Genomic DNA, 15,826 nt, shown 5'->3' with positions numbered 1-15,826 from the left:
ATGTCTCATGTTAAAAAATTTTGTTTTCTGTCAGTTTTTATTTTTTGTGCTGTTGCTTGTTATTTTACAGACATGGTTTAAATGTAAAATGGTGATAAAATAAATGAATGAAGTGGTGGCCAGTGTTATTTTCTTCTTTCCTTCGCCCATTCGTTTCTTGCCTCACGAATCTCCGGACTTTGTCGCATTTTCGCGATTCGGGAATTTTTTAAATGAAACAAGGAAGAGAAACATCTGTTCTCATCAGCTTTTCTGATTTATGGAACCTTTTATGTTGGGCCGATCCCGGCGGTACTGCAATACCGGGCCAACCCGCGGCAGGGATGGAGTAAACTCCGGGGACCCCGCCCATGTTCAAAAATCAGATTAATATTCTGGTCCAGCAATGCTGGACGTATCAGATATTAAGCTGATAAGAACAGATTCTTTATTGAATACTTTGCCATTTACAAAGTTCGAGCAGAACATTTTTAATTACATTTCCCCTTCCTTGGGGTTTGTGATACAAAAAGAGCGACCCACAAAGTGTGGGCCGCCCTTGTAATATTCATTGAATTTATTACAATGTATAACGTAACTCCTCATTCAGGGGTTACTTTTCCCTGCCGGCTTCGAAGTGAGGCCGGTCAGGTAATTGTTTTAATGTTTAGGTCCACTTCACTGTTCACACTTAGTTGTCATTCATTCAGGGGAAAATAAATGCTTTCCATTCACACATATTTATTTACAATTCATTCACACAGAAAACACATGCTAGGCGGCCACTTATACCCCGTGGCCGCCCGCTCATTCATACTTGCACCGTGGCCACTTATACACCGTGGCCACGGACGCGTTTTCCTCCGCCGCGACGCTCTTCTGTTTAATCTTCCCCGTCCGCCGGCGCGTGGAAGGCCCCGTAGTTCCACGCGCCACCGCTCCGCACAGGCAGCTGCCGTCCTCCAGCCGGTCGCCGAGCACGTAGTCACCATGTCCACGCGCAGCTCTCCTGCGCATGGCTGCTGCTGGAGTCGTCGGCAGGGCGGTTGGGACAGGGAGGGCGGGGGGGGAAAGAGGGGCGGAAGCACTGGAGGTGAGGCGACATTCCTCGAATGCCGCCGAAGGCCGCCGCATTCTTCTCTTCCCCCACTACCGCCACAGCGGCGGAGAGACACACACACTAACACATCACTCACACACATTTGCCCTGGCTTTCGGCCGTTCCCTCCCCACCGCCGCCAGCGCTGGGGAATGGGCAATGGAGGGGGACACCTGCCTAGCGTGGGAACGGCCTGCAGCGATGCCGCCGCCGGCGCGCCACCTGCCCCAGACTGCGGCCGGCGGGCGAACTAAATACTTCGGGGGACGACACCGCATGAAGAATTTGGCCGTTTATTTCCCTGGGCGCGCGCGCACGCGGCAATCTCTATTTACACTACGCCCAGGGCACATTCACACTTTCGCCACGGCAACGAAGGACCGTCTTGTCGATGCTAACATCGTTGCCGCGACGCATTCATTCACGAGACACACACATGGCCAATTCGCGTCACACACGGTGCCACCCCCGACACAGCACATTCACACGATGATTATGGGGACAAAAAACACTGAAGAATGACAACGGCTGTAAAACACTCTGTGCCCGCGAGATTTACACACACACACACACACACACACAGAAAAAAAACACTATTAACACATTCACACATTCGCTCAGTGCCTCACTTCCGAGCGAATAAACGCATTGCGGTCACTGTCCGTCGCACAAATTGCGCTCGGAGTGAGGCCGGCGAGAGGAAAGTCGATGCCGGACCGTACTTTCACCGAAGATATTTTCTCGCGGGCACATAAACACACATACACTTTATACAATATTTACATACGTGCCTCCTGGCGTCACTAGGCGACGTCCTCAGGAAACACGCTGGGACTGGGGGACCGGGGGAGGGGGGGCGGGGAGGGAGAGGGCGTGGCCGGAACATCCGGCGCCGCGTCCGCTGGCCGCTCCCGTCGCCCGATGATCGGCGCTCCGTCGTCGTCGTCCTCTCCGCCGCCGTCGACTGCCGCTCCGCGCTCCTGTGGTGCCGCCGCTCCCGCGATGTACTGCCGCGCCCCGGTCATGTGCTCGACGTAGATGTCCCGCGACCATTTGATAGCCGCGGTGATCATCTGACGCCGAACACTGCGCATGCGGCCCTTCGGCACTCCCAAGCGAGTCAGGAGTGCGTCATTTCCGGGTGCCCACGAGCCCAGAGCTCCCACCACTAACGCCTCTAGGCTGTGCGGCACCCGATACTCCGACCGCACGCGCATCCGCTCGACCAGGGCGTCGTACTTCTCAAGCTTCTTCTCCCGAGCGGCGGCGAGCGCGGCACTCCGGTTGTCGAACGGCACCACGACGTCCACGACGATCACCTCCCTGTCCGGTCCCTCGTCCCACGCCACCACATCCGGCCGCAGAAGACTCTCGTCGCCTGGCACCCTCCGGTCCAACCGCACCCGCCAAGATGATGGAAGTGCCGCCCGCAGAATTTCCACGATGGCGTCGTGGCGTCGACGCCATCCGTCAGAGTGCGCGAGGCAGTGGCAGATGACGTGAGGGAGTGTCTCATCTGCCTGCCCGCACACTCTGCACCTCGTGTCTCCCCTCGCTGCTCCTCTGCGGGCGGCGTTCAACGGCAGCACGTTCAGGCGGGCGCGGTGTATGAAGCGCCAGTCGCAAAACCGGATCATTCGGCCCGCCCCGACGAAGTGGTTGCTGTCGGGGCACAGGGAAGTCGCCTCCATGACTTTCCCTTGATCCGGCTTCGCGACTAGCCTCCTCCGGAAGGCCTCTCCCACGGCTCGGATGAGGTAGCTGAAGAGGCGCCTCCTCGCTGGCGCCGGCACGACGACTTCTCTGCCGTGCGGCGAAGCGAAAGCAAGAGACACGGCGAGCTCGCGTCTCGCATCGCTCCACCGCCAGGTCACGGGGACGATGTTCGTCAGCTCCTTGGTGGCGCGGCGGGTGCGGCTCCACACTGATGCCGCCGCGTTAGTCCCCGCGCCGATGGTGTCGTCGTCGGCGCCGTTGAGGTAGGAGCAGAGGGCGCCTCTTCCCATCGCCCCTCGATTTCCGGTCCTTCCGACGCGCCTCTCCACCACGTCGCGCAGAGTATGCCACGCCACGTTCGAAACGCTCGAGTCGGGACACGTGAGCATGCGGAATGCGTGCACCACCGCAAACACGTCCTTCCGCACCGCGAGCGGCACGTGTCCCCCTCCCCCGCGCCCTCTAGGCATGGCGACGATCTCCCTCGATGCGCGAGTCGGCAGATACATCCACTTTTTCACCGAACGATGCACATCTGCGTCGACTCGCGCGATCGCCGCCTTTGGCACGGGCGTGATGCGGAGCGTGTAGTCCAGGCGTGGCGTGAGGAACGTGTGGACTGCGTCGATCTTCTGCCACGGCGCTAACTCACTTTCGTCCAGGCGCCGCAGGTCCTCGTGGATTTTGTTGAGGACGCCATGCGGCACCGCGTCGACGCCGTGGCCCACGGGTGAGCCGAGGTACTTATAAGCCTCACCGCGTGCGAGTGCACGCATGTCCTCCCCCTGCACTCGGAAGATCGTGGGCTTCACTCCTCGTTCCTCTCTCTGCGTGGTGGACCGGAAATCCATGTGGAGCGACCCGCACTTCCTTGCGTTGAAGCGCAGGCCGCACCACGACGCCGCTGCTCCCGCGACGTGCAGCAGGCCTCTCAGCATCCCCGCATCCTTGGCGACGAGGACCAAGTCATCCGCGTAGGCCAGCACGCAGACCGACGTTGATCCCATCTTGAACGCGGAGATGGCGCGCCGAGCGAGGACAGCGCGAATCACGGGCTCCAGAGCGAGATTAAAAAGGAGCGGCGACAGCGGATCGCCCTGCCGCACTCCGCACTTCACCGGAATCTCGCCCGTGGAGCCGCTCGCCGTGATGATGTTAGTTGCGCTGCCCTCGTAAATCTCGGCGATGGCCCCCACCATCCTTTCAGGCATGCCCATCGCGCGCAGCATTCGCGCGATATGAGCATGCGGCACCGACCCAAAGGCATCCGTAAGGTCCAGCCACGCCACCGCAATCTCCCTCCGTGCGCTCCTGGTGTAGTCGAGCGCGGCTTGGAGCACAAAGTTGTGCTCCATGCATCCCTCCGTGGCGGGCAGGAACCCCTTTTGGGCCGGGAAGGACATGCGTCGACCACGGACCGCCCAAGCAGCGATGCGGTCCGCGAGCACGCCCGTGTAGACCTTCAGGATGGTGGGGCTGAGAGCGATCGGCCTCCAATTGCCGATCTCATCTTCGTCGCCGCCCTTGTGTAGAAGAATGGTGTTGCTCTCCTTCCACTCCTTCGGCACCCGGCCTGCCCGGAAGCAGAAATCGTAGATTGCCGCCAGCACGCGGCAATCCGGATCTATCCGCTTCCAGGCTGAGTAAGGCACGCCGTCAGGGCCGGGTGCAGTGTTGAGGGTGCGACGAAGGCGCCTGCTGACTTCTCCCGCGGTGATCGGTCTCATCAGCATGTCCGCTTCCTCTTCTTCTCCACCGCTGCGCTCGAACGGCGGCACGACAGAGGGCGCGGCGAGCGACTCGTCGTACCGCGGCCGCTCCCGCGAGAAAAAGGCCTTCACCTGCGGCAGAGGGATACGGCAACGGTCCATGTCATTGCCGCCGCAGACTCGCTGGAATGCCTTCCCTTTCTTCTCGCGGTAGAGCGCCTGCAACTCCGCAGCGGTGAGTGGCGGGTCCTGCCTCCGATGCCGATGAGACGCTGCACCCCGGGAGAGTGGAGAGGTTATCCCGCTTGCCGCCCGCGCCGCGTCGCGCATCGAGCGGACGACGCGAAAGATGCCGTCCGTGCTCTCTCCAGCGAGGCCGATTTGAATCAGCCACGCCTCCTGCTGGAGAGTGGCAGGTGTTTGCACGGACGGCGCATCGGACTGCGCCGCGACGGCGTTTAGGAGATCGTCCGGAAGTCGCGACGCAGTTTCTCTCGCGTCTGGGCGGACGCGGAACGCACCCGTTCGTCGGGGTGGCGCGGCCGGATTTAGCGACCGCACCACGCGGGGAAGGGAGGGGGACACGGGTGCGTCCAGGGCGCGGCACTGCTGGGCGGGGGTTGCGGGATCGTCCAGGGCGCGGCACACTGGGGCGGGGCGAATGGGTGCGGCATCTGGGTGTGGAGGGGGTGGGGCATTGGGGCCACCTGTGTCCACCCTGGCGCCTCCGTCCCTGGATGGACCGGCGCCAGAGTCATGTATGGCCCCAGCGGATACACGCCCCTGACGTGGGGAGGCCAGGCCACTCGGGGCATCGCGGGGGGCGCTGGAGGAGGTTGCGGTTGCGGGGGGAATGAGGGAGGGGGGGGGCGGCACTTCCACGGGGGGGCACTGCACCGGCGGTCGCACTTGGGGAGGTGGCGTGACGTTATTACCTCCCCTCCTCCGCCGCCTGGGGCGTCTTATCGCCGGCACATTTTCTTCGTTGCCACTTAAATGTCGGCGCTGAAAGCGCGGGGGGTTAAACCGCTCTCTCTGGCCGCCGCGTCTTGCGTCACAATCCCCTATAGCGTCCCTCCGCAGAAGGAGACGTATCTGAGCGATCTCCTCTGCGGATAATAGAGGCGTCGGCGCGGCGGCGTTACGCACCCGATAATCACAAGAACGCGGCGGAGATTGGGGGCGTGAAGTCACTTGTGGGCGTGGTCGGGGTTGGGATAATGGGGGAGGGATGAGTGGCGATGCCGCTGGTGGCCTGGCGTCTTCTCTCGCTGCATCGCGACGCCTCTCCGCGTTCCGCCTCCGCCGATTGCGACGCTTGTTCCGGTTACGCCGCCTACGCTCCTCCGACGAAACTCGGAAGTGCTCCCACGAAGCGCCGCTCCTCCTATCCTCGGGCAGCGGCTCGTCCGAGATGACGCTGTAGTCATCTCGGTGACGTGGGGGCGTGGAGGGGGAGTACGGGACAAGGGGCGGCGCACACGAAAGCTCGCGACCCATATCCCGATCCGGTGTTCGCGCCCGAACGACGTCCACACACGGATCAGGCACACACACACGCGGAGGCACACGCACCTCGACCGCTTCGGTGCCACGATCAACGTCGGTCTGTGTGCTGACAGACCGACACGCCCACCGATCGATCGTGACGTAGCGCAAAGCGGCCGGACACAGTGATGATGGCGACACTTGGCCGTCCACATCGTCATGCCGTGGCGAAAACCTGTCGTCCTCCGGCTGACCTGGCTCCACTTCCCGCGTTGGCGACATCGAGCCGTCCAACGAGACGCCTCGGCGCGCCTGCACAGCGTCCTCCGAGGCGTCACCAGCACTCTCACTCACGTCACTAACACGAGCACTGGGGACAGGCGTACGAGGCAACGCCAGGTTGTCCATCGTCGCCGGGGAGCACTGTGTAAAGGAGGGCGTGGGAGACACGTGAGTGGGGGGGGAAGGGGAGCACCGTGAGTCAGTGAACACAATCTCCGGGGAGGGAGTCGCGCGGACGCCTAAGGAACGTTCCGCGAGACCGGGGGCTATGGGAAGGGGGCGTGGCAACACGGGGGAGTCGTCACTTTCCGGGGACTGGACGACCTCGATAACGTATGAATCGATCATGGCGCACGCTGGTTCACTTATCACGTCACTAATTATGGGTCGCGAGCTCGGGGGGGAGTTGCGGGCGGAGGAGTAACACGGGGCAGTGGGGGTTAATGGGAGGGTGTGAGGATCCCACGACGACACTGTTTCAAACCCCGTCTCCAGCACTTGCCGCCAAGAATCAGGAATGTCCGTCGCGGGGGAGGGGGGATGGGGCGTGGGGAGAGGGAAGGATGGCGAAGAGTCAGAGGGATCGTCGCGGTGGCGGTACGCTCGCGAGATGCTCCCGGCAGAATCCATGGCGGGAAGCAGCGACGGAGAGCTCTGGGAGTCGGGGGGGGCGTAGGGAACGTCGCGAGGGCGCCTCTCCTTCGCCTTCCGGCGAGTCCGTTGGGCGACGGGCGGGGTTGGCTTCTCGGCCATGAGGGGAGGGAAAGGGGGAGCGACTGTCTCGGGTGGGCTTACCACTGGTGGGGGCCAGTGAGACACGTCGCGGGGCAATCCAGGGCAGAGCACACACACTAATAATCCAGTGGCAGGCACGTCGCGGCGATATCCCGGAGAAAACACACACAGCTATTCCAATTTGGCACAAACACGAAATCCATGGTTTTCCCACGTGGCGTTGTTCACATATCTGCTACACACACTAAGCCATAAGGCCGAGAAGCGATAATTAATAAATTTTTCCGGGGTTCCGGGACGGTTTTTCGGGTATTTTGCGTGATGAGGTCGGATGGTGCGGCGGTGGTGTGCGGCGAGAGTTTTTGACGCGAGGAAAGGTCTCGGAATGGCGAATTTTAGGCGTGAGATTGGGGAAAAATTCGCATGAAAGTGTTGTGTGGAGACTCCGGGAGTTTTGGTGTCATCGGCGGGTCCGGGAGAGTCGTAGGAGCGTCGCGGACGTAACGGACGCGGTCCGTTTTCCGGGCCTTCGGTGCCATCTGTCGTGTGGGATCGCAGCGTCCTTCGTGGAGCATCCTGCGTTCGCTTCCCGGGGGAATGCTTTGGTCCTGGGAAATTCCCAAAAAAATTGCCATTTCCGGGGAATTTCCGGGGACTCGAAAAAGTCACTCAAAATCGTCCAGAAAACGTCAAGAAACACGATGAGAGAGCATTATCCTACTCACTCGAGTCATGTATTTTCTTTCGAAATGCTAAAATTCCGGGGAATCAGACTTAAAACTGCTTAAAAAGTCCTCTCTGGGGAATCTGATTCAAAGCTGCTTAAAAAGTCCTCTCCGGGGACTGGAAAAAATTTCCAAAATCGTCAGCAATGGCTAGAATACGGGACGGAAGAATCGGCATCAGTCAATAATTTCGGATGTTTTTGCAAAAAATATCGGCATGAAATGCAACTCTCCGAAAGAAAGCAATTCACGGTTTCATTGGACACCTGTGTTTCGTCATCATTCGCGACCCTCATTTTTTTACACTTGAAGTAAACAGAGTGCGTGCCGACGCCGTCGTCGGCCTCCGGGTCGAACTATCTGCCAGCAGCACGGCCCCCGCGAAATTCGACTGCGCTTTCAGTGGAAGGCGTTCATTGTTAGCGACGACTCCTTGGTAACGCGGATGAATGCTGCGTGTATTTCACCAGAAGCGTGATGCGTCCGTCTTGTCTCGTCATATTCGCAAGAAAAACTTGGAATTCTCGAGGAAACCTACGCTTGGCGGTCATTTTCCATGTTCACTCGATCCGGTGAATATTTGGAAGTTATTTTATAAATCTTGCATTCACCTAATTTCCGTGTGAAAAGTGTGCGGAAACTGTTTCGACAGCTTTCCGGAAGGTTTTCTTAAAAGTGAAAAATTTCATCATCATTCCCACGACGTATGTCACTCTTGGCATGCGAGTCCCGTCTACACTCCTATGTTAGCCATAAGGCCGAGGAGCCGTGCCCATACTACACTCCTATCTTAGCCATAAGGCCGAGGAGCCGGAAAAATTGTGCCCGGCTCTGCACTAGGATCAGTGCACTGCATTAGATGAACTTTTCTGCAGTGTTAGTGAGGGCATATTATTCATCCTCTTCAAACGATGTCTCATGTTAAAAAATTTTGTTTTCTGTCAGTTTTTATTTTTTGTGCTGTTGCTTGTTATTTTACAGACATGGTTTAAATGTAAAATGGTGATAAAATAAATGAATGAAGTGGTGGCCAGTGTTATTTTCTTCTTTCCTTCGCCCATTCGTTTCTTGCCTCACGAATCTCCGGACTTTGTCGCATTTTCGCGATTCGGGAATTTTTTAAATGAAACAAGGAAGAGAAACATCTGTTCTCATCAGCTTTTCTGATTTATGGAACCTTTTATGTTGGGCCGATCCCGGCGGTACTGCAATACCGGGCCAACCCGCGGCAGGGATGGAGTAAACTCCGGGGACCCCGCCCATGTTCAAAAATCAGATTAATATTCTGGTCCAGCAATGCTGGACGTATCAGATATTAAGCTGATAAGAACAGATAAAATTCTTTATTTAATAAGATGCCACGTACATTGGTTCATTCAGAACATCAAATGTGCACATTTCCCCTTCCTTGGGGTTTGTGATACAAAAGGGCGACCCACAAAGTGTGGGCCGCCCTTGTAATATTCATTGAAGCTATTACATGATATGGCGTAACCCCTCAGTCAGGGGTTACTTTTCCCTGCCGGCTTCGAAGAGAGGCCGGTCAGGTAATTGTCTTAATGTTTTTGTTCACTGCGCTTTTCACACTTAATATTGTCATTCACTCAAGGGAAAATAAATGCTTTCCGTTCACACATATTTATTTGCAATTCATACGCACAGAAACACATGCTGGGCGGCCACTTATACCCCGTGGCCGCCCGCTCATTCATACTTGCGCCGTGGCCACTTATACACTGTGGCCACTGACGCATTTTCCTCCGCCGCGACGCTCTCTTGTTTTCCCCGTCCGCCCAGGTGTTCCGCGCGCATCCGGTTCGCGCCGGTCGATGTGTGTCTGCAGCCGTCCGCCGAGCGCGTGGAAATTTCCCAAGCCCACGCGCATCTCCTCTGCGCCGGCCGCTGTCAGCTCTCCGGCGGTCGCCGGGAGGCCAGCTGTTTGCCTGGTCGACCGTCGAGGGGGACGGGGAGGGCGGTGGGGGGACTGAGGAGGGACCACTGGAGGGGCAAGGGACATTCCTTCCAAGGTTGCTGCATTCCTTCCTTCCCCCGCTTCCGCCTCGGCGGCGGAGTTACACACACATTCACAAAACACACACATTCGCCCTGGCAGGCCGTGGGAACGGCCAGCAGCTATGCCGCCGCCGGCGCGCCACCTGCCCCAGACTGCGGCCGGCGGGCGAACTAAAAACTTCGGGGGACGACACCGCTCTATGATTTTGCCATTGATTTCCCTGGGCGCGCGCGCGCGCGGCAATCTCTGTTTACACTGCGCCCAGGGAACATTCACACGTTCGCCACGGCAACGAAGGACCGTCTTGTCGATGCTGACATCGTTGCCGCGACGCACTCATACATGAGACACACACATGGCAATTTCACGTCACACCCGGTGCCGCCCCCGAGTCAACACTTTCACACTGAAGATTTCACGTGGAAACAGTGGCGTTAATACTTTGTGCCCGCGAGATTAACATACACAGAGAAAAAGACACTATTCACAAACAAACACTAAAGAGTGACACGTGAAAACAATACCTGTAGAACACTCCGTGCCCGCGAGATTTACCCACACACAAATTTACACATTCACTCATTCATGCATTCGTTCAGCCCCACTTCCGAGCGAATAAGCGCATTGCGGTCACTATCCGTCGCACTCCCTAGGCTCGGAGTGAGGCTAGAGGGGAAAAGTCGACGCCAGACCGTGCTTTGAAGACATTTTCTCGCGGGCACATAAACACACACATACACTATTTACAATATTTACATACGTGCCTCCTGGCGTCACTAGGCGACGTCCTCAGGAAACACGCTGGGACTGGGGGACCGGGGGAGGGGGGGAGGGGAGGGAGGGGGCGTGGCCGGAACATCCGGCGCCGCGTCCGCTGGCCGCTCCCGTCGCCCGATGATCGCCGCTCCGTCGTCGTCCTCTCCGCTGCCGTCGACTGCCGCTCCGCGCTCCTGTGGTGCCGCCACTCTCGCGATGTATTGCCGTGCCCCGGTCATGTGCTCGACGTAGATGTCCCGCGACCATTTGATAGCCGCGGTGATCATCTGACGCCGAACACTGCGCATGCGGCCCTTCGGCACTCCCAAGCGAGTCAGGAGTGCGTCATTTCCGGGTGCCTACGAGCCCAGAGCTCCCACCACTAACGCCTCTAGGCTGTGCGGCACCCGATACTGCGACCGCACGCGCATCCGCTCGACCAGGGCGTCGTACTTCTCAATTTTCTTCTCCCGAGCGGCGGCAAGCGCGGCACTCCTGTTGTCGAACGGCACGACGACGTCCACGACGATCACCTCCCTGTCCGGTCCCTCGTCCCACGCTACGACATCCGGCCGCAGAAGACTCTCGTCGCCTGGCACCCTCCGGTCCAACCGCACCCGCCAAGATGATGGAAGTGCCGCCCGCAGAATTTCCACGATGGCGTCGTGGCGTCGACGCCATCCGTCAGAGTGTGCGAGGCAGTGGCAGATGACGTGAGGGAGTGTCTCGTCTGCCTGCCCGCACACTCTGCACCTCGTGTCTCCCCTCGCTGCTCCTCTGCGGGCGGCGTTCAACGGCAGCACGTTCAGGCGGGCGCGGTGTATGAAGCGCCAGTCGCAAAACCGGATCATTCGGCCCGCCCCGACGAAGTGGTTGCTGTCGGGGCACAGGGAAGTCGCCTCCATGACTTTCCCTTGATCCGGCTTCGCGACTAGCCTCCTCCGGAAGGCCTCTCCCACGGCGCGGATGAGGTAGCTGAAGAGGCGCCTCCTCGCTGGCGCCGGAACGACGACTTCTCTGCCGTGCGGCGAAGCGAAAGCAAGAGACACGGCGAGCTCGCGTCTCGCATCGCTCCACCGCCAGGTCACGGGGACGATGTTCGTCAGCTCCTTGGTGGCGCGGCGGGTGCGGCTCCACACTGATGCCGCCGCGTTAGTCCCCGTGCCGATGGTGTCGTCGTCGGCGCCATTGAGGTAGGAGCAGAGGGCGCCTCTTCCGATCGCCCCTCGATTTCCGGTCCTTCCGACGCGCCTCTCCACCACGTCGCGCAGAGTATGCCACGCCACGTTCGACACGCTCGAGTCGGGACACGTGAGCATGCGGAAGGCGTGCACCACCGCGAAGACGTCCTTCCGCACCGCGAGCGGCACGTGTCCCCCTCCCCCGCGCCCTCTAGGCATGGCGACGATCTCCCTCGATGCGCGAGTCGGCAGATACATCCACTTTTTAACCGAACGATGCACATCTGCGTCGACTCGCGCGATCGCCGCCTTGGGCACGGGCGTGATGCGGAGCGTGTAGTCCAGGCGTGGCGTGAGGAACGTGTGGACCGCGTCGATCTTCTGCCACGGCGCTAACTCGCTTTCGTCCAGGCGCCGCAGGTCCTCGTGGATGTTGTTGAGGACGCCGTGCGGCACCGCGTCGACGCCGTGGCCCACGGGTGAGCCGAGGTACTTGTAAGCCTCACCGCGTGCGAGTGCGCGCATGTCCTCCCCCTGCACTCGGAAGATCGTGGGCCTCACTCCTCGTTCCTCTCTCTGCGTGTCGGACCGGAAATCCATGTGGAGCGACCCGCACTTCCTTGCGTTGAAGCGCAGGCCGCACCACGACGCCGCTGCTCCCGCGACGTGCAGCAGGCCTCTCAGCATCCCCGCATCCTTGGCGACGAGGACCAAGTCATCTGCGTAGGCCAGCACGCAGACCGACGTTGATCCCATCTTGAACGCGGAGATGGCGCGCCGAGCGAGGACAGCACGAATCACGGGCTCCAGAGCGAGATTAAAAAGGAGCGGCGACAGCGGATCACCCTGCCGCACTCCGCACTTCACCGGAATCTCGCCCGTGGAGCCGCTCGCCGTGATGATGTTAGTTGTGCTGCCCTCGTACATCTCGGCGATCGCCCCCACCATCCTTTCAGGCATGCCCATCGCGCGCAGCATTCGCGCGATGTGTGCATGCGGCACCGACCCAAAGGCATCCGTCAAATCCAGCCACGCCACCGCAATCTCCCTCCGCGCGCTCCTGGTGTGGTCGAGCGCGGCTTGGAGCACAAAGTTGTGCTCCATGCATCCTTCGGTGGCGGGCAGGAATCCTTTTTGGGCCGGGAAGGACATGCGTCGTCCACGGACCGCCCAAGCCGCGATGCGGTCCGCGAGCACGCCCGTGTAGACCTTAAGGATGGTGGGACTGAGAGCGATCGGCCTCCAATTGCCGATCTCATCTTCGTCGCCGCCCTTGTGGAGGAGAATGGTGTGGCTCTCCTTCCACTCCTTCGGCACCCGGCCTGCCCGGAAGCAGAAGTCGTAGACTGCCGCCAGCACGCGGCAATCCGGATCTAACTGCTTCCAGGCTGAGTAAGGCACGCCGTCAGGGCCGGGTGCAGTGTTGAGGGTGCGACGAAGGCGCCTGCTGACTTCTCCCGCGGTGATCGGTCTCATCAGCATACTCGCCTCCTCTTCTTCCCGACCGCTGCGCTCGAACGGCGGCACGACGGAGGGCGCGGCGAGCGCCTCGTCGTACCGCGGCCGCTCCCGCGAGAAGAAGGCCTTCACCTGCGGCAGCGGAATGCGGCAACGGTCCGCATCATTGCCGCCGCAGACTCGCTTGAATGCCTTCCCTTTCCTCTCGCGGTAGAGCGCCTGCAGCTCCGCAGCGGTGAGTGGCGGGTCCTGCCTCCTCTGCCGATGAGACGCTGCACCCCGGGAGAGTGGAGAGGTTATCCCGCTTGCCGCCCGCGCCGCGTCGCGCATCGAGCGGACGACGCGAAAGATGCCGTCCGTGCTCTCTCCAGCGAGGCCGATTTGAATCAGCCACGCCTGCTGCTGGAGTGTGGCCGGTGTTTGCACGGACGGCGCATCGACCTGCGCCGCGACGGCGTTCAGGAGATCGTCCGGGAGTCGCGACGCAGTTTCTCTCGCGTCTGGGCGGACGCGGAACGCACCCGTTCGTCGGGGTGGCGCGGCCGGATTTAGCGACCGCACCACGCGGGGAAGGGAGGGGGACACGGGTGCGTCCAGGGCGCGGCACTGCTGGGCGGGGGGTGCGGGATCATCCAGGGCGCGGCACACTGGGGCGGGGCGATTGGGTGCGGCACCTGGGTGTGGAGGGGGTAGGGCATTGGGGCCACCTGTGTCCACCCTGGCGCCTCCGTCCCTGGATGGACCGGCGCCAGAGTCATATATGGCCCCAGCGGATACACGCCCCTGGCGTGGGGAGGCCAGGCCACTCGGGGCATCGCGGGGGGCGCTGGAGGAGGTAGCGGTTGCGGGGGGAATGAGGGAGGGGGGGGCGGCACTTCCACGGGGGGGCACTGCACCGGCGGTCGCACTTTGGGAGGTGGCGTGACGTTATTACCTCCCCTCCTCCGCCGCCTGGGGCGTCTTATCGCCGGCACATTTTCTTCGTTGCCACTTAAATGTCCGCGCTGGAAGCGCGGGGGGTTAAACCGCTCTCTCTGGCCGCCGCGTCTTGCGTCACAATCCCCTATAGCGTCCCTCCGCAGAAGGAGACGTATCTGGGCGATCTCCTCTGCGGATAATAGAGGCGTCGGCGCGGCGGCGTTACGCACCCGATAATCACAAGAACGCGGCGGAGATTGGGGGCGTGAAGTCACTTGTGGGCGTGGTCGGGGTTGGGATAATGGGGGAGGGGTGAGTGGCGATGCCGCTGGTGGCCTGGCGTCTTCTCTCGCTGCGTCGCGACGCCTCTCCGCGTTCCGCCTCCGCCGAGATCGACGCTTGTTCCGGTTGCGCCGCCTACGCTCCTCCGACGAAACTCGGAAGTGCTCCCACGAAGCGCCGCGCCTCCTATCCTCGGGCAGCGGCTCGTCCGAGATGACGCTGTAGTCATCTCGGTGACGTGGGGGCGTGGAGGGGGAGTACGGGACAAGGGGCGGCGCACACGAAAGCTCGCGACCCATATCCCGATCCGGTGTTCGCGCCCGAACGACGTCCACACACGGATCAGGCACACACACTCGCGGAGGCACACACACCTCGACCGCTTCGGTGCCACGATCAACGTCGGTCTGTGTGCTGACAGACCGACACGCCCACCGATCGATCGTGACGTAACGCAAAGCGGCCGAACACAGTGATGATGGCGACACTTGGCCGTCCACATCGTCAAGCCGTGGCGAAAACCTGTCGTCCTCCGGCTGACCTGGCTCCACTTCCCGCGTTGGCGACATCGAGCCGTCCAACGAGACGCCTCGGCGCGCCTGCACAGCGTCCTCCGAGGCGTCACCAGCACTCTCACTCACGTCACTCACACGAGCACTGGGGATAGGCGTACGAGGCAACTCCAGGTTGTCCATCGTCGCCGGGGAGCACTGTGTAAAGGAGGGCGTGGGAGACACGTGAGTGGGGGGGGGGAGGGGAGCACCGTGGGTCAGTGAACACAATCTCCGGGGAGGGAGTCGCGCGGACGCCTAAGGAACGTTCCGCGAGACCGGGGGCTATGGGAAGGGGGCGTGGCAACACGGGGGAGTCGTCACTTTCCGGGGATTGGACGACCTCGATAACGTATGAATCTATCATCGTGCACGCTGGTTCACTGATCACGTCACTAATTATGGGTCGCGAGCTCGGGGGGGAGTTGCGGGCGGAGGAGTAACACGGGGCAGTGGGAGTTAATGGGAGGGTGTGAGGATCCCACGACGACACTGTTTCAAACCCCGTCTCCAGCACTTGCCGCCAAGAATCAGGAATGTCCGTCGCGGGGGAGGGGGGATGGGGCGTGGGGAGAGGGAAGGATGGCGAAGAGTCAGAGGGATCGTCGCGGTGGCGGTACGCTCGCGAGATGCTCCCGGCAGAATCCATGGCGGGGAGCAGCGACGGGGAGCTCTGGGAGTCGGGGGGGGCGTAGGGAACGTCACGAGGGCGCCTCTCCTTCGCCTTCCGGCGAGTCCGTTGGGCGACGGGCGGGGTTGGCTTCTCGGCCATGAGGGGAGGGAAAGGGGGAGCGACTGTTTCGGGTGGGCTTACCACTGATGGGGGCCAGTGAAACACGTCGCGGGGCAATCCAGGGCAGAGCACACACACTTGTAATCCAGTGGCAGGCACGTCGCGGCGATATCCCGGAGAAAACACACACAGCTTATCCA

The 15,826-nt window shown here is 60.7% G+C and overlaps 1 protein-coding gene, 1 non-coding gene and 1 pseudogene across 2 annotated transcripts; all 3 read right to left on the bottom strand.

The window, feature by feature from the left end:
• Positions 1-269: 269 nt before the first annotated feature.
• LOC124173717 lies at positions 270-456 on the bottom strand. Its single transcript, XR_006868713.1, has one exon. It is a non-coding gene; the product is annotated as a U2 spliceosomal RNA (small nuclear RNA).
• An 8,457-nt stretch (positions 457-8,913) lies between these two features.
• On the bottom strand, positions 8,914-9,090 carry LOC124173841 (annotated as a pseudogene).
• Positions 9,091-10,862: 1,772 nt separating this feature from the next.
• Positions 10,863-14,911, bottom strand: LOC124159735. Its single transcript, XM_046535676.1, has 2 exons — positions 13,920-14,911; positions 10,863-13,875 (listed from the first exon to the last, which is right to left on the bottom strand). The coding sequence occupies exons 1-2, from the start codon at positions 14,909-14,911 to the stop codon at positions 10,863-10,865; spliced, it is 4,005 nt and encodes a 1,334-aa protein (XP_046391632.1).
• Positions 14,912-15,826: the final 915 nt, after the last annotated feature.

Source organism: Ischnura elegans, chromosome 1 (genome assembly GCF_921293095.1).
Source record: "Ischnura elegans chromosome 1, ioIscEleg1.1, whole genome shotgun sequence".
Taxonomy (NCBI): Eukaryota; Metazoa; Arthropoda; class Insecta; order Odonata; family Coenagrionidae; genus Ischnura; species Ischnura elegans.
Note: the sequence above shows the minus strand (reverse complement) of the source record. Positions and strands in the feature narration are given on the sequence as shown.

Coding starts and splice junctions, on each gene's coding strand:
- LOC124159735 (XM_046535676.1), bottom strand. CDS start 14,911: ATGTCGCCAACGCGGGAAGTGGAGCCAGGTCAGCCGGAGGACGACAGG. Junction 13,876..13,919: donor CCTCCCCACGCCAGGGGCGT/GTATCCGCTGGG, acceptor CGGTCCATCCAG/GGACGGAGGCGCCAGGGTGG.